The sequence below is a fragment of the Chiloscyllium plagiosum genome, unplaced genomic scaffold, assembly GCF_037043375.1.
Source record: "Chiloscyllium plagiosum isolate Xiang-an unplaced genomic scaffold, Cpla_swu_hap1 HiC_scaffold_6, whole genome shotgun sequence".
In the NCBI taxonomy this organism is placed as follows: domain Eukaryota; kingdom Metazoa; phylum Chordata; class Chondrichthyes; order Orectolobiformes; family Hemiscylliidae; genus Chiloscyllium; species Chiloscyllium plagiosum.
Window position 1 is genome coordinate 83,782,398 of NW_028270144.1, and position 26,856 is coordinate 83,809,253.

At 39.7% G+C, this 26,856-nt stretch overlaps 1 protein-coding gene across 1 annotated transcript in view; it reads left to right on the forward strand.

Annotated features, from left to right (window-relative positions):
* The window catches only part of rnf17 (ring finger protein 17), a 97,454-nt gene that overhangs the window by 60,092 nt on the left and 10,506 nt on the right, over positions 1 to 26,856 (forward strand). The window contains exons 12-19 of the mRNA XM_043691873.2: positions 527 to 646; positions 10,127 to 10,207; positions 11,124 to 11,249; positions 14,849 to 14,911; positions 19,412 to 19,528; positions 20,579 to 20,735; positions 23,568 to 23,703; positions 26,263 to 26,452. Coding sequence (XP_043547808.2) covers positions 527 to 646; positions 10,127 to 10,207; positions 11,124 to 11,249; positions 14,849 to 14,911; positions 19,412 to 19,528; positions 20,579 to 20,735; positions 23,568 to 23,703; positions 26,263 to 26,452 — 990 coding nt within the window. The remainder of the gene's footprint in view (positions 1 to 526; positions 647 to 10,126; positions 10,208 to 11,123; positions 11,250 to 14,848; positions 14,912 to 19,411; positions 19,529 to 20,578; positions 20,736 to 23,567; positions 23,704 to 26,262; positions 26,453 to 26,856) is intronic.

A 26,856-nucleotide genomic window follows, 5' to 3' on the forward strand; every position in this document is an offset into this window, starting at 1 on the left:
TTTCTTGTTATTAGATAATTACAATATCCTTTGACAGCCCTTCCTGCTTCTGTTTCCTATAACTTATTTTTACACTTTTAAACTTCATTGCTCTCTTTTGATGTAACTATTTTACCCCAATCTACTGTTCTCTGCTTGCTTTTCAATTAATTATGCCTTTTAGTGTATTATAACTCAAAATTGTTTTGTCATTTTGTAATAAAGATGGTATGCCATATTTTTTGCCCTTCAACATTTCATCATATTTTACATCTGTTGACTTTTTATGAACTCTTAGATATCTGATTCTTCATACGATATTGCCCAATTTTCAAACAGCTGACACAAAATATTGACTGATTTACCATTTCAGTTTGTAGTTGAACAAATGTACCTACTCCCATATTATTGTGTGAGCACTTAGTTCTAAGATAACATTCTGTAGAATATATGAATAACTTGGGATAACTAGGAATGCTTGAATGTACAGTACTCTGATTTTAGTATTTTATTGATTTTATTAATTTATTCATTTTGTTGATGCTAGGTACAATATGTTGACCGTGGATATACTGAAACAATTCCTCAATGCCATGTTTATCCAGTGCTAATGTATCCTGATATTCCAGAGCTTTGCCTTCCATTTCAGCTTTTTGGAGTAGAACCTGTAAGTGTATAATGTTGCAATAGACATACTCTGTTTGGACAAAATGGAATTGAGTATAAAAGTTGTATGTTTTGTAAACCTCGTTTTATTTCAACAGAGAAATCTTCTAACTTGAAGAATGATCCTGTTTTGGTGACCAAAAGACAGACTGACATAGCTCTGCATTGAGCACTGTTTGGACAGAAACAAAAACAGAAATTGTGGGAGAAACTGAGGTCTGGCAGCATCTTTGGAGAGAAAAGAGTTAATATTTTGAGTCCACTGACCTATCAGAGCTGATTAGATGGGAAGAGATTGTATATATGCTGAAGACATGTTGGGGTGGGGATGGAAAGGAGTGAGAGAATAGAGGGGGATAGAGCCCAGAGAGGAAAAACAGGCTGAAAAGGGATGGATAATGGTATGCTAGGAGAAAGGGGAAAAAGCTGGTAATGGGCATCATAATGAGAAAGCAGCCATATCATGAAGTATTTGGGGTGTTCAAGTTCTCAAACTGCTGAACTTGATACTGAGTCCTGAAATCAACCCACTTTCATCTAATTATAGTCCCCAATATCCGTTTCTCTTTTTTTTAGTTTACTGTTTTCTATCTCTTTTTTTTATCTGCCAAACTGTTTTTCCCTTTTTTGGCCTCCTTCTCCACCCTGGTCTATGTGTACCACTTTTATTCCTATCTGCTTTTGGTTTTGAGGAAGGGTCACTGGACTCTCCACAGATGTGCTAGACCTGCTGAGTTTCTCTCCAGTGTAGAAGCAGGCCACTTGGTCAAACAATTCCTCATCAACTCTCGACAGAGCATCCCACCCAAGCCTACCCCCTATCCTCTCTCTGTAATTCTGCATTCCCCATGTCCAATCCACCTAACCTGCACATCTTTGGACTGTGGGTGGAAACAGAGTATCCGGAGGAAACCCATAAAGACATGGACACCCTGTCAGTGTAGTTTCTACAGTTTTCCAATGGTGGAATCAAATCTGCGTTCTTGGTGCCTTTATCATGTTTATATTTAGTATACCTGTGTCTTGGAGGACACAAGTTGTTATTTTGTTCTTGATTTGCAAGATTCTTTAAATTGTTAATAGTATTGTTTTAGTTCATTGATCCTGTGTCTATAAGTTATTTGAGCTTCATGGTTGTAAGGAAGCATGAGGAGAACCAAACCCAATTGAGTTTAGTAATGGGTCTGAGTACTGTGATGCCAGAAAACTCAAGTATGTAATTTATCATGGTCCAAACTAGCACATTGGGTTCACTGGAGCTTCTACAAAATGAAAAGCCAGGGACGTTTCCAACGTTTCGCTCCATTCATCTTAGTTGAGGACATTGGATGTTGTGGATTGGAGAGTACTTTTTAATCTTTATGGATTCAGGGCAAGTACTCTGCTCTGGAAGGCTTTGGTGAATATGCCAACAGTTTACTGTAATTCTTCAGAGTGAGTATTAAGTACTGTATCATTGGCGTAATGTAATTCTAGAACAGAAATGGTTATTTTGTCCCAGCTGCTTGAGATTGAGAAGTTTACCCCAGGCGGGTGGTTGGCCTACCAGTAGTAAATTGTAGCATTGCTGCAAGAAATATTGAAAATGGTATTGGTTAAGCGACCCACTTTATTGAACACTAGCTCCTACTGGAAGTAATAATTGGAGCCATTGCGTAGAACTGTTAATTATAGATAATCGCTTGGTAGTATAGAACTAGGGTATTGCTGATAAACTCTTGAACCTTTTGGACTTGTACTCCTTGGGACAATTCACAAGATGACAAATTCAAGGGGAAAACAAATGCTTGCATGCATACTACATGAGAGGGCGAGTGTTTGCCATGTGAACCTCTGCAGTTTTCATTCTTACGTAATTGAATCCTGACGGCCACAGAGTCCCCAAGCGGAAAAGCGATCCTGTTCTTCCACTTGCACTGAGCTGGAGCATTACAGCAAGGTCTGAGACTGAGATTTTCAGCAGGGAACGCAACTGTGTTGAAGTAGCGAGCAACAGGAAACTGTCATTTTTTGCCGACGGAATGTTGGTGTTCTACAAAGCAGTCACCCAGTCTGTGTTTCATCTCCCCAGTGTAGAGAAAAACACATTGTGAGCAGCAAATACAGTGGAATAAATTGAATGACTACTTCACCTGGAAGCTGTGTCTGTAGCCTTGGATAGTAAGAATTGGAGAGTGTTGCACCTTCTGTGATTGCAAGGGAAAGTGCCATTGAGGTGTGGACCAAGGCGTACTGGAGGGAGAAACCTATGTGGAAGGCTGACTGGCAAGAGATCATGTGTGTCGTGCTAGCATCTGTCTGGTGGTGGTGGAAATGGTGGCTAATAATCATTTTGGATATGAATGCTTTTGGGTGGTAAATGAGGACTGGGGGACCCTATCACTGATGCGAGAGGAAGGAAAAGGGATGAGGGATCTGCCAGCCTCAGTGGTGGAGAATCTTTGGTTGAGGAAGGTAGGCATTTTGGATACCCCCTTGTAAATGCTGGCATCATTGGAACGGATGCAATGGAGATGGAGAAACTGGGAGAATGGAATAGTCTTCACAGGAAGCAGGGTGTGAGAATGTTTAGTCCAGGTATTTGTGGGAGTTGGTGGATTTGTAGTGGACATTGGTGACCAGCTTATCCTCCAAAATGGAAACAGATGTTGGGGAAGGGAAGGGAGGTGTATTTTAATGAATCTCGTCAGCTGTTTTGAAGATGTCGTACATGTTGGGCATATCAGAGAAAGGAAATGAGTGATTTGGCAGTCTTCCCTGTTCACCATTTATTGTTAAAGTTGTTGGTAGTTCTTTGAACTTTGTATTGGCTGTCTGATAGGCAAACTTGCGTGGAGTTGATTTGGAATAGTCTCTGTTTTATAATCAATGAGTTTGCATACTACTTGAAACCAGAGCTGTGTGTCTTTTAGTGTTGTCTGTGGATTTGTTTGTCTGAGTAGTGATAGATTTAAATGATCGCGTCAGCTTGGGCATTGTGATGAAGGTTCGTGCTAAATTACTTATTTGGAAATTTGTGCTCTAGGGAGAACTGTTGTATAACTTTTGAGTTTGATTTGGACTTCTAAATTGTTTAGGTTAAGAAAGGTGGGGCTTGGTTTCATTTTTGAGTGGTGACAGGGAACCTGGACACTTTGTTTGCATGCATTTTAAATGAGGCTTTTACACACTCTTGATGAATTGTACAGTGCTTTAGAAAAGAGGGGAAAATATTGGTTGTTGCCTTGCAGTGAGATATCCTAGGGGATGGAGACAGATAGAAACAACTTTTTTTAAAAAGAAGCACAAGCCTGAAAGGCAGTGAAATCACAGGTTTCATTTGGGTAGGAGTAGGTCATTCAAGAGGCGAAAGCCTGTAAGAGCAGTATTGCAGGTCCATAGACTCCAGAACAGCTAGGACAGGAGAAGTGAAGACCTGAGTGGCTTAATGTCAATAAGAGAGCTCCAAAAGGAGGAGGCTGGGGAAGAGAAGTTGAAGAATTCAATGTTCAGACATAAGGGAACAGTTTTTGTAGTTTCAAGAGTGTGGTGCTGGAAAAACACAGCAGGTCAGGTAGCATCCCAGGAGCAGGAAAATCGACATTTCAGGCAAAAGCCCTTCATCAGGAATGATGAAGGGCTTTTGCTTGAAATGTCAATTTTCCTGCTCCTTCGACGCTGCCTGGCCACATGTGTTTTTCCAGCACCACACTCTCAACTCTAATCTCCAGCATCTGCAATCCTCACTTTCGCCTAGATTTTGTAGTTTCTTTAAAGGATTCATGAAGAGACTAACTAAAGTAACTAGCATCGAGTGAATGCAGACGTTTGCTGGAAAGAAAGTTTGCTGATTTTGAAGAAGGACCTTTTTGAAGGCCCCTGATTTCTATTATAATGAATTCTGAATATCTGTAAGATTGTTATCTTGCGTAAAAGGGTTGAATCCTTATTTGTAATATCTATAATAAGGCTAACAGGTTGTTACATGATGGGAGAAAGTGAGGACTACAAATGCTGGAGATCAGAGCACTGGAAAAGCACAGCAGGTCAGGCAGCATGGTGTTAATTATTTTTTCCTTTTTCTGTATAATAAACTGTTCTTTTGTTAAAAATACATTTGTGACCTTTTGTGGATATGTTCAGTGACTGTCCATCACAGTAACCAAATTCAAAATAAAACTTATGGTATTTATCAAACAAAGTTTCATTCTGGAATCTGACTTGTCCAGTTTAATTATCAGTTGGGATCATCAGTTTTGCTTGATGAGTTGACCATTTGTTCCTGTAATCTCTGATCTTGAAATTCCTGGAGTTTGGTATCATTTGACAGATGGGAAAACACAAACATTCTCTGTACCTGTTGCATGTGCTAATTCGTTTTGGAGGCTACTTCAGTGGGCGGGGGGGATAGCAGGTAGTGGTGATCTCGGTCCATATCTGGCTATAGCAGATGGAATCTAAATTCAATTCATAAATCTGGAATATAAAGCTAGTCGCAGCAATGGCACCAGGAAACTACTACCAATTGCCATAGAAATAATCTAGTTCACAATGTCCTTTTTAGGGAAGGAAAGGTGCCATCTTTATCTGATCTGACCTAACCTACATGCAATTCCAGACCCACCGCAATGGTTGACTCTTAAAGCCGTCTGAGATGGCCAAGCAAACAACTCATTTCAAGGGCAATTAGTGATGTGTCACAAATGCTGACCTTGCCAGTGACACCCATGTGACATTAAATTTTACAAAAGCTCAGCTCAGCATTCATTAACTATAAACATAACAAATGTAAAGTGCACATCTTTAAATTCCCTGGTCCTCACTATCACTAATTGCTAGTGCCAGTATGTCTTGAATAATGTTTAGTGCACAATATAAGTCTGCTTGAGCCTGTGGTGACAACTCATGCTGAGTGACTAAGAGAAAGCTAAGACTAAGATGCAACTCAAAGCCAAGTATAAAACGATAGGAACTATCAACATACTATTTCTACCTAACCATCCCTCAAGAGGCTTTCTCTCCGACATGACAGAGTATTGTTGATCCAAAAGACAGTTATGATTAAGATTATTTCTTGTGTATATATAAATGCTCCAACAAATTTTATGTGCAGATAATAAAGAAATATAGAATTGGATAATCAAAGATCATTGAGGAGTAAGTGAGGTCTGCAGATGCTGGAGATCAGAGCTGAAAATGTGTTGCTGGAACAGCGCAGCAGGTCAGGCAGCATCCAGGGAACAAGAGAATCGACGTTTCGGGCATAAGCCCTTTTTCAGGAATGAGGAAAGTGTGTCCAGCAGGCTAAGATAAAAGGTAGGGAGGAGGGACTTGGGGGAGGGGCATTGGAAATGCAATAGGTGGAAAGAGGTCAAGGTGAGGGTGATAGGTCAGAGTGGGGTGGGGGGCGGAGAGGTCAGGAAGAAGATTGCAGGTTAGGAAGGCGGTGCTGAGTTCGAGGGATTTGACTGAGACAAGGTGGGGGGGAGGGGAAATGAGGAAACTGGTGAAATCCGAGTTCATCCCTTGTGGTTGGAGGGTTCCTAGGCGGAAGATGAGGCGCTCTTCCTCCAACCGTCGTGTTGTTGTGGTCTGGCGATGGAGGAGTCCAAAGACCTGCATATCCTTGGTGGAGTGGGAGGGGGAGTTGAAGTGTTGAGCCACAGGGTGGTTGGGTTGGTTGGTCCGGGTGTCCCAGAGGTGTTCTCTGAAACGCTCCGCAAGTAGGAGGCCTGTCTCCCCAATATAGAGGAGGCCACATCGGGTATAGCGGATGCAATAGATGATGTGTGTGGAGGTGCAGGTGAATTTGTGGCGGATATGGAAGTTTCCTTTGGGGTCTTGGAGGGATGTGAGGGGGGAGGTGTGGGTGCAAGTCTTGCACCTCCTGCGGTTGCAGGGGAATGTGCCGGGAGTGGAGGTTGGGTTGGTGGGGGATGTGGATCTGATGAGGGAGTCACGGAGGGAGTGGTCTTTACGGAACACTGATAGGGGAGGGGAGGGAAATATATCCTTGGTGGTGGGGTCCGTTTGGAGGTGGCGGAAATGACGACGGATGATACGCTGTACATGGAGATTGGTAGGGTGGTAGGTGAGGACCAGTGGGGTTCTGTCCTGGTGGCGGTTGGAGGGGCGGGAAGTGGAAGAGATGTGGTGGAGGGCATCGTCGACCACGTCGGGGGGGGGGAATTGCGGTCCTTGAAGAAGGAGGCCATCTGGGTTGTACGTTTTTGGAACTGGTCCTCCTGGGAGCAGATGCGGCGGAGACTAAGGAATTGGGAGAATGGGATGGCGTTTTTACAGGGGGCAGGGTGGGGGGGAGGTGTAGTCCAGGTAGCTGTGTAGCTGTAGTAGATGTCCGTGTTGATTCGGTCGCCTGAGATAGAAATAGAAAGGTCGAGAAAGGGGAGGGAGGAATCTGAGACTGTCCAGGTAAGATCATTACCAAATATGTTCTCCAATTTTGCAACCCAGAATATCACTTGCTATTGTTCTCAGTGACAGCTGCTACAGAATTTTATTGGGCTTCGTAGTGGTAATTTGCTTTTATCTGACTGTTTCAGCATGATAACTTCAATCGAGTGTTTCTAAGCAGGCTATATATTGACATTCTTTTACTAATCAGATTGAAGAATCTTCACTGAAGTAAGCATAGTGGAAGTCAAGCAATATAAATTATATTTCACTTTATTTGTGTAGAACACAAAATAATGGTTGGGAAATACAGATGAGATTAATAATGATAGCTAAGAGACAGGACTTAAAGTTTTAAAAGGAAAAATTAATTTGCCAAAAGTTTTCTAATGCACTGCTCTTCTGAAATGAGACTATACACTGAGGATCTGTTTCCATGCTGTATGACTCTTCAGTCCAACTTGACCGTACCAACCAGACATCCCAATCTGACCTCGTACCATTTGCCAGCATTTGGCCCATATCCCTCTTAAACCTTTCCTATTCATATATCCATCCAGATGCCTTTTAAATGTTGTAGTTGTACCCACCATTACCACTTCCTCTGGCAGCTAATTCCATACATGCACCAACTATATGAAAATGTTACCCATCAGATCCTTGTTTTTGCATCATTTCCGCCCCCCCCCCCCCCCCCCCCCGCCTCACCTAAAACCTATGTCCTCTAATTTTAGACTCTTCCACCCAAGGAAAAAAACCTTGATATTCACCCTAATCGTCCCCCTGATTTTATAAACCTCTATAAAGTCACCCTTCAGCCTCCAACACTCTGGGTAGGTGTAGGGGGAGAAAAGCACGGTAGGGTAAAGAGACACAATCTTTTCCTTGGGGTGGGGGAGTCACAAACTAGAGGGTATAGGTTTAGGATGAGAGAAGAAAGATATAAAACAGAAAGATATAAGGGGCAACGTTTTCACGAAGGTGGGGGGGGGGGGGCTGCATGTATAGAATGAATTACCAGAGGAAATGGTGGAGGCTGGTACAATTCCAACATTTAAAAGGTTTTTCGAATGGTATACGAATAGGAAGTGTTTAGAGGAATATGGCCAAGTGCTGCCAAATGGGACTAGATTAGTTTAGGATATCTGGTTGCCGTGGATGAGTTGGACTGAAGGGTTTGTTTTCATGCTGTATGTCTCTCTGACTGTTGAACCTCTCCCGAAAGTCAAACCCTCCAGTCCTGGCAACATCCTTGTAATTTTTTTCTGAACACTGTCAAGTTTTAAAGCATCCTTCCTGGAGAAGGGCAAACAAAATTTTGAGCAGTATTCCAAAAAGCGGCCTCACCAATGTCCTATACAGCCACATGACATCCCAACTGCTATATTCAAATATTGTAAATTGATGCTTGCAGGATCAGAGAGATTGTCCATCAGTAATTGTCACATCACACCATTTAAAAGTTCTGCTGTTCCTGATTTACTTTCCTAATCAACCTGTTCAGAGGTGTTACTTCACATCCCTGGAGTGGGTGAGATTTGAACCCAGGTGTCTTGGTTCAGGGGAGGGACACTACCCCTTTGCCACAGGAGGGCACCTCCCCTGTTTGTGTATCAACCAACCTTGATTTATTTCAGCTGTTTTTAGTTCAGAAATATAGGGGAACCTCGATTATCCGAACGTGATGGGTGGGCACTATTTTGTTCAGATAATCAATTATTCGGTTAATTGATTAAATGCCTTTCCTCTGGGGGTTGGAGTTTTTAAAAGTCTGCTCCCTGCTCAGGAGACTGCAGAAACGCACAGTGCGTGAGCCCCGCCCCCCACTTTCAACCCCGTGCAACACTGCCCCCCGCTCCTAACACTGTGCAACACTGCCCCCAACATCTCACTGCCGCTTCCAACACCGCCCCAGCCCTGAACCCCATCCAACACTGCCCCCTGTCTGCCCCCTAACCCCGTACGCACCCGTCCCCCTCTCCGGGGTTGCTGGACTGTTCACCAACAACAAGAGTGCTGCAGTTGCCTCTGTGGGGTAAGTCTCCAGATAGCGCACATGCAGCCACAGCGCCACACACAACTTTTTACTGCAGCATTTTGACAGGTTCCACCTTTGCCCTATACAGAACAATGTTGGAGAGATTATCTAGGGCTTGGGGGGGGGGGGGGGGGGGGGAAGGCGGCGGTGGTGGGTGAAGAGAGAGGAGGGTTAGGGTACACGTCTGTAGAACTCCAGGGAAAGTGTGGGGACAGAGAGAGGGCGAGCAGACTGTCATATGGAGACAGTGTCTGTTTAATCACCATAAACAAAAGACGTGATCACTGTTGGAAACACGTCTTTGATGTAGTGTTTCCATCGGGACCTTAAGATCTCCTTCGGATAATTGGTATTCGGATAATCGAGGTTCCTCTGTATTGCGCAGGTTCAGTGCTGATTTTATTAGCAAAGACTGTAACAATGCACATTCTGGAGGAGCAAGGTATCTGTAACAGCAGTTTCCAGATCTGCACTTTAAACTTCTTGTGCAAAGAAGCTTCTGTCCAATATATTGGTATAACAGCAGTAGCATTGTTATTTTCATTACCAAATACGGTCTGTTAAATTGATTGATCTTCACAAAAATGAAAATATCATTCTGTCTGGAATCTGATCAAATTTTTAAAAATGCTTGAATAAAATGTCTGCAAAATGTTTAAATTTATATAAGAAATATGAAAATAATGTTTTCATTGGTTTACTTCTAGATTGGGGTATGTTGGAGTGGTGAAGGTTATTAGTTTGATTTGAGAATTCTGTATTCATAGAGTCCATCAAGTCCACACTGACCCTCCGAGTAACCCACTCAGGCCAGTTCCCTTAGTGTATTACTTTTACAGTGCTACATGTTCTGTTTTTGATACATATCAACTAGGCTGTAAAGAAGATTTGCCTGTAATGGCAAAATTCTAAATTAAACTACTGTTAAAGTGGTTGCTATGAATATTTTCAAAAAGTTACAATGCAAGTTGCCACATGTTAAGTTAACATTTTGAGGTTAAAAATCTCTGTGCTTGTCCGTAGTAAAAATTTAATTGCTATCTTTTGCAGGTAGGAAACAAATGGCAAGAAGATGCTATTGACACTCTGAGAGAATTACTTTACCAAAGAAATTTAGAAGTGGAGGTTATGGTAATTATTTTATACTGTACGCTGAATACTTCTGTGCAAGTGACCTGAACAAAATAAGTGATTTTATGTGTGATGTAATTGCTTGTGTGTGCACAATATTGGGAATGTTTTCGTAGTCAAATTTAAAAATGTTCTAATATGAATGCCAGAATAAAGGATATTAAAATTAATTTATCACTTGGTAGAATTATGATAGCAATAACTCTCCATGTCAAAACAATCTATTTGTGGTTAATCAATGCCACTTTTCTTTCATCAAAGATGGACACAAATATTTGACATTTTTAAAATAATCTTTAATGCAATTAAGATAATTTATTAGAAACCTGCAAGGAAAATCAAAGCTGACACATATTCTAAATATCTAAGTTATAAAACTGTGGTAAGGGAAATAAGAGGTCTAACATGGACAATTGCAGGTGAGTCTACAATGGACTAAAAAGAAATGACATTTCTGTTAAGTGAAAACATTGTCACAATATTGTCAGAATCATCTAATAAAAGGAACCTTAAGTCATAGTGGTTTAACTTAATTAAAAGAAATTTATAGTTACAAATATTTGGATTCCCAAGGAAACAATGTCTAATCCTGTGGTGAGAAAATTTCAGGTGTGTTATTGTAATCTCCAAAGTGAGCTTTTTAGGAATAAGATAAGGAGATTTCAAATACACTACATTGTTTAACATCTCTTTCAGGAGGAAGCAACTGGAAATTTTGTTTGGTACTGGTTACTTGAATCTATGTCCATCTTCCCTTTAATAGTGGAAAGGGCACACAATTGATTCATTGACTGCTACCTCTGATTAAGTTAAATTGAGGACAGTTTGGATAAACATGCTTTAATTTCCTTAAAATCAATAGGTTAGAGGTGATCTTTGATGTTTAAAATGATATTTATAATTAATTTAATTCTAGGTCCAGCCGGGAAATGGCATACAGATGCTGCTAGCTGATCTTCACTTTGATGGAATTTCAGTTTCTTCCTTTATGATACTTCACAACCATGCTCTTAAAAAAGAAAAGGCTTCTGTAACGTTCAAGGTAAGAATACAGGTTTATCCAGATTTAATTGCCTCTTTACTCACAAACAGTGAATTTCACTTCGGAACGGGGACAGTTTTGCGTTATTGAAGTAACCTGCTTGTATTAAAGGAGAATAAATAGGACCCAGTAGTCTCCTAGATGCCTAGTAAAATAATTGAAATTGTATATATAAGTTGGAGGAATATTTGTACAGTAAAAGCTTCGATAATTATAGAATAGTTACAATGCAAGAGTTTATTTGGTTTTTCGTATCTGTACTGGCTCGCTGAGCCACTTACCTAGTCCACTTCTCATCTTTTTCTTGTAGCCCTGCAAATATATTTTGCTCATTATCTAATTTCCTTTTGAAAACGTAGGCCTTGACCACGAAGGCAGGTCCATTCCAGATCCTAATATTAGTTCATTTTTCTTATGTCATTCATCTTGAATCCATGTCCTCTGTCCATTGAGTCTTCTAACAATGAAAACAGTCTATCCCAATCTATTCTGCTCAGGCCCTTCATGATTTTGAACACCTCCATCTAATCATCTCAAACTGCTTTTAATTGGACCAGTCGCAGCTTCAGTCTATTGACGTAATGATCAAGATTCCCTCCAAGATAGGCAGAGTTGTTAGTTGGTTGGGAGAAACTTCCAACATAATGTAAAAAGTCATGCATTAAATGTAAAATACTTGTGGACAAAAATAGTGTACACATGAGTTTTATACTCTTGCCCTGTTCAAGGAATACTAATATGGATATTGGCCTTCGGTTTGTTGATTGCCTCTTGCCTCCATTATTCTGTCACGCTCTTTGTTTGGTCATTTCTGCCAAAAAGAGGCCTCATTTTACTTCCTGTAGACCAAAGAATGTAGACTTGAACAAATAATGGCAGAGAGCTGCTGTTAGGCATAGTTATCTGATTTGGATGGACTTCATAAAGCTTTATTAAATCTTGCTATCATTTTGCGATGCAGATTACTCTTTTCCACAACACACAATTGTCTTTGATCTTCCTTTGCTGTCTCCTTTTATGTTTATCTCCAGTAACAAGTTACTGGTGTGACGATTCATGGACTTCATCATTTAAAGTTAGACCATTCAAACAGCTATCCTTTCTGTTTCCAGCCTTTTCTCTAAACTGCAAAGTCTAGATTCCCCTTAGAATCCCTAAGTTTGTACTTGCATATTTAGTTTCTCTTGTAATGTTCCGTATGCCCTCTCTGAGTTCATATTGTCAAGAATCCTACTTCTTGCTCTCTTGAGCCTACTCCCATCAAATGGCTGACTCTCCAAGTTCCCTCCCAGGTTGACATGTTAAACGATGATGTTGACAGTTCACTCAACCTCTTTCAAACCTATTGTTACCCTCCTCTGCAAAGAAAGAAACCTTGACCCCATTGCAATTTTAAACTACCAATCCATCTTCAACTTCCCTGTTTTTCAAGTGCTTAATGTGCTGTTGCATCCCAAATTTCCATCTGCCTCCAAAATAACTATGATTTTGAACTTAATAGAATCAAGTTTCTGCATCTGCTACACACCAATTAGTCACAAGTGACACATCCGGTGTGACTGACCATGGTCAAGTACCCCTCCTCCTCTTTTTCTGCTTTTCTGTAGACATTAAGCAAGTGTCTGCTGCCACCTACCACCAGATTACAAATTCTGACACTGTGCTCACCTATTTTTAGAAAGGTGTTTTAACAATTTCTACTCTATTTAATAGTCTGCTTTCTCTTTAATATTTTTCATTACATTTTATAATTTAAAGGATTGTTAGGTTCTTAATACTTTATTTTCAATGTATTTCGAAGATTTTGTTGCTACTATGTATACTCATGGTTGTTAGCAACACAGCCTGAACACAGTTGACCTCTCCATTCTCCAATCCCTCCCTGCCATCCATCTAATTGGGGCTAATTTCACTTGGTCTCATTTGTATCTGTCCAGTCAGGGATTTTTCCTTCTTACTCCCACATAATATCTACGAATCCACAGACAATCAATCCTTGGTCCCTTATTACTCACCTATATGTTTCCTCTTGACCATATAATTTAAAAGTAAAATTTTAGATTCCACATGCACATTGGTGCCCTGCTCTAATTTGCTGTCATCTCTCTCAACTCCATCACTGTCTTCAATTTATCTGACTTCAGACCCAAAGGAACAGCAATGACTTCTAAGTATTAGAAAGATCAACCCATCATGTTCATACATTCTGCTTCTTACCATTGGCTGTGTCCCCTATCTGTCTGCAGTCTTGAAATGGAATCACACCTTTTACAACTTTGATATCCTTTTTAATGTTTAAAATAATGAATGCTTAAATTTTGTGGTGAGTGTCTCACCTCTTGACCCCTCAAGGCCTGTACACCATCTGTAAAGCACAAGTCAACAATATGATAAAATCCAGCAACACTCAAGATACTTAACACCATTCAGGGCAATACAGCCTGTTTGATTGACCCCCCATTGACCTTAAGCGTTCATTCTCTCCATTATTGATGCACAGTGGCAATAGCATTGAAGACACAATGCAACAACGCACCAAGGCTCCTTTTGACAGCACCTTCCAATCTCTCAACCTCTATCACGTAGAAGAACAAACATAATGGATGCATGGGAACATTGTCATGAACTCTTTGCACCACAAAATTGAACTTTTTTAAAAAAAACTCTTATCCATCTTATTTGTTTATCATATTTGTCTACACCAAAGTAGATTGTTTCCTGGTTTAAACAAGTCTTGATTTCAGAATTCTGTGTTTTAATGTTCCACCATGGCCTTCCTCTTTCCTATCTGTAACCTTTCCAGCTTTTATAATACATGCAAAATTTCTGCAGACCCGATTTCTTATCTTGAATTGCTCCACTAAAGGCAGCATGCCTTTGGTTGCCTAGGTCCCAAGCTCAGTAATTATTCCCAAAGCCTCTATGCCCCACTGGCCTTCTAATACTATTCTAAGATACTCTTAGAATCTTCTGGTCACTTGATTTTATAGGATCTTAACCAGTTTGATATGAAGCACTTTTGAAGCATCTTGGGATGTAATTTCATGGGAGTGCCTCTGTTGCTGGTGGTGGATTTTAACCAGGGTAGGATGGAAGTTTCCCAAACAAAGAAACATCATTATAGGGTTCACAAGGAATCTCTTTAAACATGGACGAGATCTTCACAAAAATTCTCACTAGCGTATGGAAGAGTACTAATTGAGATTTTTGGCATTGTCACAATGAAGACAGTGATCAGAAAATCTCAAAGCACTACAAGACTGTTTTAGCAAATGTCTCAAGTATTTAAATCCAAGTCATATGTTGTAAACCGTAATTCCTCCAGGCCAGGAACGAGGTTCGTGCCAAACCAAGAAAAGGATTAGACCCAGATATAAAATTGTGATCGCATTTATAATTGTATAGGTCTAGCTACTGGCTTTGCCAGTTCATTCTTATCAAAGAAATGTTACTTAGAGCTTAAATTCTGCTTTCGATTCCTGCATGTAGCTAATGTTATCTATTAACATTTAACACCTGTCATATTTACAGCAATAAATTAGCAGTTATTTTTGCAAATGTAACACCGAGAATGAACTTATTTACTTTCTCTTTAATAGAAATTTTGTCCGAATTTAAATGATGGAAATGAGCCTGAAGAAAGTTGGGATTTGATGCATGAGGTAAAATTTTACTGAATATGAACAAAATATTGTATTTACATCAGTTGTTATTTATAACCACTTTTTAAACTCAACCAAATCTTTGGTGGTGTGGTTTTGCTGTTTTTGTTTAAAGCTTTCGATCAGTATGTCCCAAATATTTTCCCACTGTGATCCAATTTTGTGGCTTGAAAATTGTTGCATCCCCAAAATGACATCAGAGAGTAGGGGATGTGTTGGAGAGCAGCAGACCTATGAGAGAAGGAGGCATGGGAGGGAGAATCTGAGGGCAGTTGGGAGAGGAGAAAGTGGCTGTGTTCTGTGGCAGCCATTGCTGCCTCGGATCTCAGGTCACTAAAACTTTAGCTTGAAATTCTTGGGGTCCTGACACCCATTTTGGCAAGCCTTGCTAAAGGTTATGCACACTGATTTAATGTATACCTTCTGATTTTAATAGAGATTCAAACCTCATCACTGAGTCCACATGATACCTTGCATAAGTATATCAATATGATGGCTGCAATAGTGGGTAAGAGGGTGTCTTGTATCCTAATAGCTCATTACCCTTCTATAAGCTAAGTGGTCAACTCAATGGGATTATATTCTCACTTGGCTGCTAGGCAGAACTGCTTCAACTTGTGCTGCGAAATTATCTATCTGACTGATCGATAGATAATTTATCTTTCCCCAGAATCTGGCTGCAATGTGCACCAATACATGTACAGTAGTATTTTTCCAAACTTATTTCAATAGCACATGTGAGTCTTATGACCATGATAAGGGCAAGAACAGCATCATCTTGGCCTGTGGATAGATCACTTTTTTTTTTAATCATTACATGTTGTGAAATTCTATAGAGTCATAGAGATGTAAAGCATGGAAACAGACCCTTTGGTCCTGCCCGTCCATGCCGACCAGATATCCCAACCCAATCTAGTCCCAACTGCCAGCACCCGGCCCATATCCCTCCAAAACCTTCCTCTTCATATACCCATCCAAATGCCTCTTAAATGTTGCAATTGTACCGCCTCCACCACTTCCTCTGGCAGTTTATTCCATAGACGTACCACCCTCTGTGTGGAAAACGTTGCCCCTTAGGTCACTTTTATATCTTTCTCCTCTCACCCTGAACCTATGTCCTCTAGTTCTGGACTCTCCCACCCCAGGGAAAATACTTTCCTATTTACCCTATCCATGCCCCCCATAATTTTGTAAACTTCTATGAGGTCACCCCTCAGCCTCCGACACTCCAGGGAAAACAGCCCCAGCCTGTTCAGCCTCTCCCTATAGCCCAAATCCTCCAACCTTGGCAAATCCTTGTAAATCTTTTCTGAACCCTTTCAAGTTTCGCAACGTCTTTCCGATAGGAAGGAGACCAGAATTGCGTGCAATATTCCAACAATGGCCTAACCAATGTCCTGTACAGCCACAGCATGACCTCCCAACTCCTGTACTCACTACACTGACCGATAAAGGAAAGCATACCAAATGCCGCCTTCACTATCCTATCTACCTGCGACTCCACTTTCAAGGAGCTATGAACCTGCACTCCATGGTCTCTTTGTTCAGGAACACTCCCTATGGCCTTAGCAGGTCTTATACACTTAATGGTAAGATTTGCTTTCCCAAAATGTAGCACCTGGCATTTATCTGAATTAAACTCCATCTGCCACTTCTCAGCCCATTTGGCCCACCTAGTCAAGATCCTGTTGTAATCTGAGGTAACCGTCTTCACTGTCCACTCACACTCCAATTTTGGTGACATCTGTAAACTTACTAACTGTATCTCTTATGCTCGCATAATCAGGGAAACATTAAATGTGCAAGGATTGCAACAAATTAATTATTGTGGTAACTATTCAAAACAAAAAAGGCTTCCACGCTTATGCAGTGATATGTTGTATTTGCATATGCAGAGTCTGGTGACGACGACATCACATGCATGCTGATGATGAGTCCAGGAAGATGAGGTAGATACCACAGACAGAATAGAGACAAAAAAGATGCAAGTGGTGGTGCTGCACCAGAAGTCAACCACCTCTTTTTTTTTTCTGTCTCCCCTGGTAGTGAGGGGCAGGCTGGAAAAGCTTGGGAGGCTATGGAGGGAGTGAGAGGGAGGGAGGTTGCTAACAAACCAGGAGGAAAGGTTTGAAGACAGATCAACTTCAATCTAAAATAAACTCTCTTGTATCGGGTTTATATCTTATTGTTCATCCTGCAGTGCCACCTTGAGACAGGCAGCTCCACGCCATCATGTATGAGTGATGTTAGCTCTCGTTCTGGTCTTTGCACCACCTAAAAGGTGGTGCATTGTAGGGTACTCTATATCATCTAGTAAAGGCTCATTGTTGCCTTAGAACAGAAAAAACTGGACAATAAACGTAATTTTGCCAGGATTTCTGTCTCAGTGGAAATAATTATTTGTTTAAATGATGGTCTCTGTTGTCATATAGGTTAATTTATATTTTATTTCTTGAAATTATTTACTTAGGTTAGGTCAATTTGAGTGATGAGAAATGAAATATTAAAAATTTAAAGCTCTTGACTAGATTTTCAAAGCATGATGTTTTGACCTTAGTCCAGACCAATATTTTTATATAAGAAATTATCCTAAATCCTAGTCACTTCCTGAAACAATGAGGCTGCAAGATTCAGTAGTTATAATCAAAATAAATTCTATCCAAGAGTCAAACAAAACAAACACAATGTACTATGTCTTGCCTATGTAATGCGTGAAACCCAGAATAGAATTTGTGTGAATTAATAGACAAGTTACAGTAAATTATAAATATTAAATGATAAATGCAACCAAGACCGATCTTGCAAATTGGCATTCCACAGTGCATAGTAGATCAAGTTCAGTCACAGAGTTCATCAAAACTAGTCTTTCTCACAAAGAATTTCAGCTGTTCTTCCAGGATTTAGTCTGATCCATCCAAAAGCAACAATGCAACTAACCCAACTTTCACAGGCACAGCCTTCACCAAAATTAGCACGGGCCTGTACGATCTCTCTACTTTGCTTAGTGATTCAGGTGAACTAGATCGCTACTGTTCAAGCAACTGTAACAGCTAGAGAAATTGTATATCAGCTTCTGGATGTACCTGCTGTCTTTTTCAGCCTACCTGTACTGCAGCACCGAATCAGGTGATCATCTAAACTCTGGCTATGTTCTTGTTATATGATTTCAAATAGTTTGTGTTCCCAAAGGTTTTAGTTTCTAATCTGAGATTGTCTTAGTTTCGTTAGAGACTGAGAGAGTTGTTTCCCCTCTTAAGTTAGCATCGGTCTCAAAAATAAAAGTAGGGATTCTGTCACATTAGTTAAAAAGATGTGAAGTGCTACACAGTAAGCAAAGTTAATCAAAGTCAAAAATTGAAAGGGTGAAATGGTGAATTGAACTTGTTCCAAAAAACAAGTGGTAGACCACAAATTTTGTCAGTCATATTCTAAGGCAATACATATCTGAAAGGGTTAATTGGCACCATGAGAGGGGCTCTGTCCAAAAGGACATAAAGGACTGCTCCTGAGCGGAGCTGACCAGTCAGCTTCTGGTTCTCTACTGGTTTGCAATGAAATGTGAAAATGTTTTAGCAGTAAAGTGAACTTATGTTTGAGTTGAGCCAGATGTCTCTCACAGTTCATTGTATTTGAGATACAACATAACTAGATATTCATTAATGTACAATAAACATGTTCTGTTTGACTAAGATCAAGCCGATGACCTTGTGTGATAACTTAGATTGACACCAAAACAAAGCATTGATGTTGGTGAATCTATCCTGGGTATCCCAGATGGTTCAGGTGGCTGACTATAACAATGTAAGAGAATCTGGTGGGATAAAATCACTTCTGGTTTTATTTGCTCATGACATGAGGGCGTTGCTGGCTGGGCTAGAACCTATTGCCCATTTCTGATTTGAACTTGAGAAGATGGTAGTGGCTGACTTCTTGAACTTAAAGTCCATGTGATTTAGGTACATCTACATTCACGTATATGAAAAGCTTCCTTAATTTTAAATTTGATCATTCCTTGGACAGTTTGATTGTGTAGTTCCTAAATAACTAGCCTGAAATATAATAATAATAATAGAATCCCTACAGTGTGTAAGCAGGCCATTCGGCCCATCAAGTCCACACTGACCCACCAAAGAGAATTCAAACCAGACATACCCCGCTACCCTAGCCTGTAACCCTGTGCTTACTGACCTGACAACTCTGCCCAGTTACTTTGTCAGCACTAATGCATCGGAAAGCTATTTAGATGTTCCAAAGCTAAATGCATGAACTTAGCAGAACCATAGAAATGATACAACACAGAAGGGGCCCACCATGCTGCTCATTGGGTTTAAATAAGAGAAATATTTTTAGATTATTTTCTGTATTTAAAAGTTTAGTTGCTGTGATTTCGACCTTTAAATTAATATTACAACATTAATATCTCACAACTACAGTAAGAAGTATCTGGAACAAATTGGTCATAAAGTAATGATCTAATATGTTGGGTGTATGTATTCACAGGATTTGCTGGCCTCACGCTTTGAAACCTTCATGGTGCCAGAGTATGATTATCCATTATTGCCTTTACCTGGAAAGATTTTCCCTGTAACAGTAAAGCACCTAGAAACTCCCAATCAGGTATGCATACTATCATTTCTGGAGAGAAAGATCTTGGGTAGAAGGTAACATATTGAAGGACTACCAAAGGGGCCCACTGCTTTATTGAATCTTTTTTGCTTAAAGTTAAATTTCTATGCTGTGCAGAGACAAATATGAATCAAACCTTAGAGGTTTATAAAATCATGAGGAGCATGGATAGAATGAATAGCCAAGGTATTTATCACTGGTTAGGGGAGTAAGGGACACTGGAAGGGACATAAGGTTGTGATGAGAGGGGAAATATTTAAAAGGGATCTACGGGGCAACATTTTCATACTGAGAGTAGTGCGTGAATGGAACAAGTTGCCAGAAGTAGTAGTGGAGGCTGATGCAATTACAATATTTAGAAGGCATCTGGATGGGTGCATGAATTGGAAGGGTTGAGGGATATTAGCCAAATGTAGACAAATGGGACTAGATTAATTTAGGATGTCTAGTCGGCATTAATGTGTTGGACCAAAGGGTCTGTTTACATGCTATATATCTCTATGACTATGATCTAATGAAGATAGATGTTTCTTGGCAACTAGAAATAAAGCCACTTGTCACGTTGCTGTTTGATTTGCGTGCCCTGTTCCTTCAAAAATGGCCAGAGCACAAAGAGAAGGTTGAACATATGACCAGAAACCTGGTTAAAGAAGCATGTTTTACAGAGCACTTTATAAGGACAGAAAGGTGAAAATGCTAAGGAGTGTAGGTTTGGGAAGTTACAACAGTGGTCATCAACAATAGAGGACTGATATCGGTTATGGAACAGGTGGGACAATATTATGAATCTCCTATTCAATCTAATATCAGAGCAAAGGAAATGTGTTGAATTGTGAAACTGAGGTGGACTGGCATCATTAGTGATTTGAAGCAAAGACATCAAGATTTAAGAGTAGGTTTAATAGGCATTTGGAGGAAAAGGGTGATGTAGAAACAGCAGGCACATGTGATTAGCATTACTGCTCGTGTGGAGGATGCACACAGCATAAAATTGTTCAGACTGAATGTCCTGTTACTTTGTGATTTCTTTTCAATTTTCAGGTGTACATTTCCATTGGTTCGAGGAGAGATGTTGAATCTGATACTGACACGGATGATAGCGGCATAAGCTATGAACCAGAAGATGATCTTGAGCAAGCTCTCAGAGAGCTTAATCAGAATGCAGAGGCACTTCCTTTACTATCTGATTTCAGATCAGGTATTGCAGATTATTTAGTGTGTAGGTGCAGATCAGTGTTCTAAGATCAAAATCACTTTAACCTCAGCAAATTTATGTAAAATTTACTTTAAAATGCTTTTAATTGCAAATAAAAATTACTGAAAAAGAGACAGTCTGACAGCATATGCGGAGCAAGAAACGGCATTATTGTTTCCAGTCCAATTGACTTCTCTCCAGAACTTGATTATCCCAATATTTTCTAAATGATAATTTTTAACTAAATGATAAACATCTAAAATGTATAATTTTTTACATTTGTGTTTTATCTTTTGTATTTAGATCTAGTTCACTATGAAAAATCACAGCAAAATATGAACTGTATCTTGGTATTGATTTTCTGTATTCCAATTCAAAGGAGTATATTACATTGATAAACTATTTAAGTTTGATGTAAAACTGGGAGATAAATGTATTTCTTAGGACTGTTGTCACTCTCATCCTGCATTACACATTAGTGACCATCCATTCCATTTTTTGCACTTGCTGCATTACGTATTTTATTAACTTTCCTAAGTTTTCATATCCGGTTCAAGAAAATTGCTGATACAGTCTGCTTTATAAACATTATTTGTGAAATTTAAGCAGCTTTTCAGAAGAGGATGTGAAATTAAATGGTCCATGTAAAACCATTCAAAAACACTAGAAAATTTGACCGGTTTGTGTAGTAAATAGCTGGACACAGAAGACCTATTTTCTCTTCCTTCAAATTGCTAGAAAAATGTGCTACTTACACTTGACAGTATTAATTCAGTATTATTGAAAGATTAGGAATAATCCTGTATTTGTTACAGTTCAGTATTTTAGTTGTGACATTAGAATATTACCACCTTGCAATGCAAATTACTGTACAATTAATAGCAAGACTATTGTGGCTGTTTTAAATATGAGCCCTTTCAACAGTAGGTTTTTTTTTGCCTAGATTGAAATAACTATAATATATTTTCAGCAAATAATTAAGGACTGTTGACTTTTTTTAAAAAAAAGCTCTAATTAACACATTTTATCTCTGAGCAGTACCATAAGATTTTATTTTCAGTTAAGCAATCTTTATTGTATGCAAAATGTGCTTGGGTTATTTCGTAATTCCCTCAAGAATGATTTTAAGAGACATCAGTTGTAAAGGTGTTTAGTGTCTGGATCACCAATAAGGATGGCATCTTCCTCTGGAGAATCTCCTCAAACTGACCTTTTAAGCCAATTATCCCTTATTTATAATGTTTCCAGCTATGTATGCCTAGCTATTCTTTGTATTCTAGCTATGAAAAAGATACCCATTGTGCAACCTTTTTTTAAAAAATGGTGTTCTGGGAATCATCACTGTTCTGCATTTTAATTGTATACCTTTTCACAGAATTGGAAGTGTCTATTCAGACCATTGTCTGCACCAGCTTGCCAAATTAGCATATCCCTTAGCGCCATTCTTTTGTTTTCTCCTTGTACGCTGTTCCTTCTCAAGTAATCATTTAATACTTTTTTGAATGTCTTAATTGCACCTGTCTTCTCCACACACTCTTGAGGCATTACATTCCAGACACTAACCACTGATTACATGGAAAAATTTGTCCTTCAATCACTTTTTTGCTTTTAATAATTCCTTCCAATCTGTGCCCCCATCTCCTCTTCCTTTCATGAGTGGGAACATTTTCTCCCTATTTACTGTCTAGGTCTCTCAAATTTTAAATTGTTCAATCTGATTTCCTTTAACTTTCTATTCTCCAAAGAAAACAATTCAAGCTCCTCTGGTCTGTCTTATTAACTTAAATTCTTCACCCCTCGAACAGTTCTAAACGTCTTCTCTCTGCCCAGTGCCTTCATTTCCTTCTAAACCTTGGTTCGCAGAATAGGGAAGATTATAATAATATTACCAGAATTACTGATGTGAAGGTGACAGTGTTGGGCTGGGGTGGACAAGGTCAGAAGTCACACTACCAGGTTATAGTCAAAGTTTATTTGAAATCTCAAGCTTTCAAAACGCTGCCACATGGTCAGGTGATGTGAAGAAAAGTATGCAGGCACAGGATTTATAGGCAGAGAGATCAAAAGATCTTACAAATGATGAGTGGAATGTTGAATAATAAGTGCAGGTGATCAAGAGTGTCAGACAGTGAGAGTAAAGTGGCAACAGCTGAATAGTAAGTGAAGGGGATGACATATAATCTAGTTAATTGAGGCAGAGATATTTTTACAAAAAGTTAAAAATAAGACGGTGCTGGAGACAAACTAAATGGCTGAATTAACATATTAGGTATAAGAGTAATGCTGAGGGGCTAATCAAGTAACAAGTAATCCAGAACAAACTAAGTTAGAGAGATCATAATAAGCTATCAAGGTGATTGTGTTAAAACAGGACACTAAGGGAGAATTCACAAATACAAGACAATGTGGTGGGGGTTACATGAAAGCGCAGCATGAACCCAAGATCACAGTTGAGGTCATCTTCATGAGTACAGACCTTGGCTATCAGTTTCTGCTTGGCAATTCTGCATTGTGTGTGTTGAAGGCTGCCTTGGAGATCGGAGGCTGAATGTCCTTGTCTGCTGAAGTGTTTCCCTATTGGGAGGGAACATGCCTATCTGGCAGTTGTTATAGTGTCCATTCATCCATTGCCGTAGTACCTGAGGAAGGGTCACTTAACCTGAAACATTAACTCTGATTTCTCTGCACAGATGCTACCAGACCTGCTGAGCTTTTCAAACAGTTTGTTTTTGTTACCAGAACTAAACATTACCTCTAAAAGTTAACACGAGCAATGAATCAGATACTTGAAACATTTTTTTGTTATCTTATCCAATTTAATATGCCTCTTTGCAGAAATGCCTTGCCTTGCTGAATACAGCGATGGACGATGGTACAGAGCAAAAGTATTGTCACTAGATAAAGTCCAACCATTAAAGATCTTGGTGCAGCATGTTGACTTTGGCTCCACTGCATCTTTACCACATTTTAGGTATCTGGCCTTAAATATGTTTATAGAGGTAGTATTTTTGTCATGATGCATGTTTGTGATTCACATGGACAAACACTTTATCTCATTAAATGTACACCTCCACTTGATTACTTTGGGAGTAACGTGGCCTGACAAGAAGAGTTTGAGGGAAAGGTTAGGGTAACAAATATTTTGTTTCTCATCATTTTTCTATTTTTAAAATTTCTGAACATATTTACAATGGAGATTACTTTTAATGAGAAAATATATATTCAAAAATTGGAAGTTTTTTTTGTTTCTACTGTGTAGCATCTTGTGTCAAAATAGTGCACGGAGACAAAACGGTATCTCTGCAGACTTGTGTACTTATCATTAACCTGGACATTTGTCAAGAAAGCCTTATACATCAATATTTAGGTGGTTGGTATCCATAGGCAAAGTAGACTGCAGATCTTTGCATCTCTCATGTTGTGCCAGTGAGGGTTGAAAGATATGGGGTAGGCCCTTTAGGACTGAGGAAGAGAAATTTCTTCAAAGTGACATGCCTGTGGAATTCTCTTCCCCAGAAATGTGGATGATCAACCATGATCATATTGAACGATTAGAGCAGGCTTGAAGGGCCAAATGAGCTCCTCCTATTTTCTGTTTCTAAGAGTATGTTAGTTCATTTCACCAGTAACTGCCCAGGCAGGCTCTGGTGGAGCAGCCATTTTGAGAGGGGCTACTTTGTGGTCACAGTGTTACTGGTAGGTCCAGGTGAATACTGGGCTTTGTTGAGGAGGGTGAGCAACAACAAGGTAGGGGCAAGCCTTGTATTGCTTTAAGATCTCCACTTATTAAAGGCACAGAGATGGCAGTCATTGTAGTGATATGTTCCTTTCAGATGTGGGAGATCAGGGAGCACTTGAGTGTCCCTGGTGACTATGGGTCTGCAGGAAATATGTCTGGGTGCAGCTCCTCCTAGACTGCATGGATTGGTTGGGGCAGCAGTTGATCCCACTGAGGAGCACACAGAAGGCAGAGAATGTGATAAATAGCTTCACAGAGGTGGTCATACTGCAGGTCCAGTTAGGTAGATGGGTGACTGTCATGAGAGGTAGACACACAGTGCACAAATCTCCTGTGGCTATTCCCTCTCTCGGTATACTGATGGTAGGGATAGCCTCTTAGGGGAAAATAGCAGCAACCAGGTCTTTAGCACCAGCTTAATGTTTGGAGTGCAGATGCTATAGAATGGATAGGAGGGAAAGCAAAAGAGATGGGGAAGTGATGTTTTTGATTAGGAAAACGTCACAGCAATGCTGAGAGGATATTCCTGAGGAATCATCCGGTGAGGCTGTATGGGTGGAACTGAGAAATAAGGAGGCGGTGATCATTTTGATGGGATTGTACTATAGTCGCCCCAGTAATCGGCAGAAATTTCAGGAGCAAATATTTAGGGACGTTGCAGATAGCTGTAAGAATAATGGAGTTGTAATAGTGGGGGTATTTAATTTTCTAAACATCGACTGGTACTGCTGAAGTGTTAAAAACTTTTATAGGGACGAATTTAAGTGTGTTCAGGAAAATTTTCTCAATCAGTATGTAGATGCTATAGTAGAGAAGGGGTAATACTTGACCTACCTTAAGAAATGATTGAGGTTAGTGATGGAGCATTTTGGAATCGGTCATAATTTTATTAATTTGGAAATAGTTACGGACATTGGTGAAGGCCCATTTGGAGTACTGTTTACAATTCTGGTCACCCTGCAATAGGAAATTATTAAACTGGAAAGAGTGCAAAAAAGGTTTGCATTGATGTTACAAACACAAGGTTTGAGTTAAAAGGGCAGGCTGGATGTTTTTCCCTGGAGTGTCAGAGGCTTAGGGATGACCTTGTAGCGGTTTATAAAATCATGAGGGGCATGGATAAGGTGAATAGCTGAGGTCTTTTTCCCAGGTTAGGAGAGTCCAAAATTAGATACCATAAGTTTTAATGTGAGAGGGGAGAGATTTAAAAAGGATCTGAGGGACAATTTTTTTCACACATAAGATGTTGCGGATATGGAACAAGCTGCCAGAGGAAGTGGTAGACGTTGGCACAATTGCAACATTTAAAAGACATGGGACAGATTAGTAGATAGGAAAGGTTTAGAGGGATATGGGCCAAAGACTGGCAAATGGGACTAGTTCAGCTTAGGAAACCTGGTTGGCATGGAGGAGTTGGATAGAAGGGCTTGTTTCTGTGCTGTATGACTCTTGAGTAGATGTGTCAATTTAAAGACTGCTTGTGCTTCATTAGAGAAGTAAGGTGTGTTACAGGGCTGCCGTTCAGTACTCAGTTCTCTGCAAGATGGGTGATACCTGAAGTCTCTCTCTTTTTCAATGTTTTGTAATTTAGATCAATACTGGGCTTCATAGCCAAGATTAACCGTCACCAGAATATTTCTTAGTACTGAACTTCTGCAGTTATCTGCTTAATCCAAGGCTGATTTGTACATTTTCATTATCCAAAAAGTTGGCGTAAGTTTGATCTTTATTCTCCTCGGTATCATGTGCAAGCATCAGTTGTAATATGTATTCTTTAATGTTTAATGGTAGGCTTCGGCAGATTCCTGCACGTTTAGTGCAGTATCCAGTTCGAGCCATCAAAGTCAAGCTGGCAGGATTTAAACCCCCAGCTTTAATGAATAATGTTGACCGAATTGCATACAGTCCAGAATGGTCCATGGAGGCTCTGTGGACAATAATTGACATTGTACAAAGGAATCAACTTACAGCATTCTTGGTGGTAAGTTACTTAATTAAATCTAGTGAATCATTACCCTATGCTGTTAAGCAAAGTTAGTGTGAAATATATTACGTTTTGCAATTCTGAATTGAGGTTTGCATGAGTTGAATATTCACAATGACCTTACCTATAATTAACATTGGGATAAGAATATGTTGTTTATTTAAATATATATTTAAACATTAAACAGAACACAATTTAAACTAGCAGAAATCATTTAAAGTAGCATTATTTTGACCCTGGTAAGCTAGATTGAGTTGGGATCTTCAAAATGGATTGTGACAAATAGTGACATAAGGAAACTAAAGAAAAATAAGTATTTCCAGTGTTGTAAGATAATGCCTTGGCCTACTTGGTGATTGTTGGAGTACAGAAGAGGAGACTGAAGCATTTGCTAAAATCTT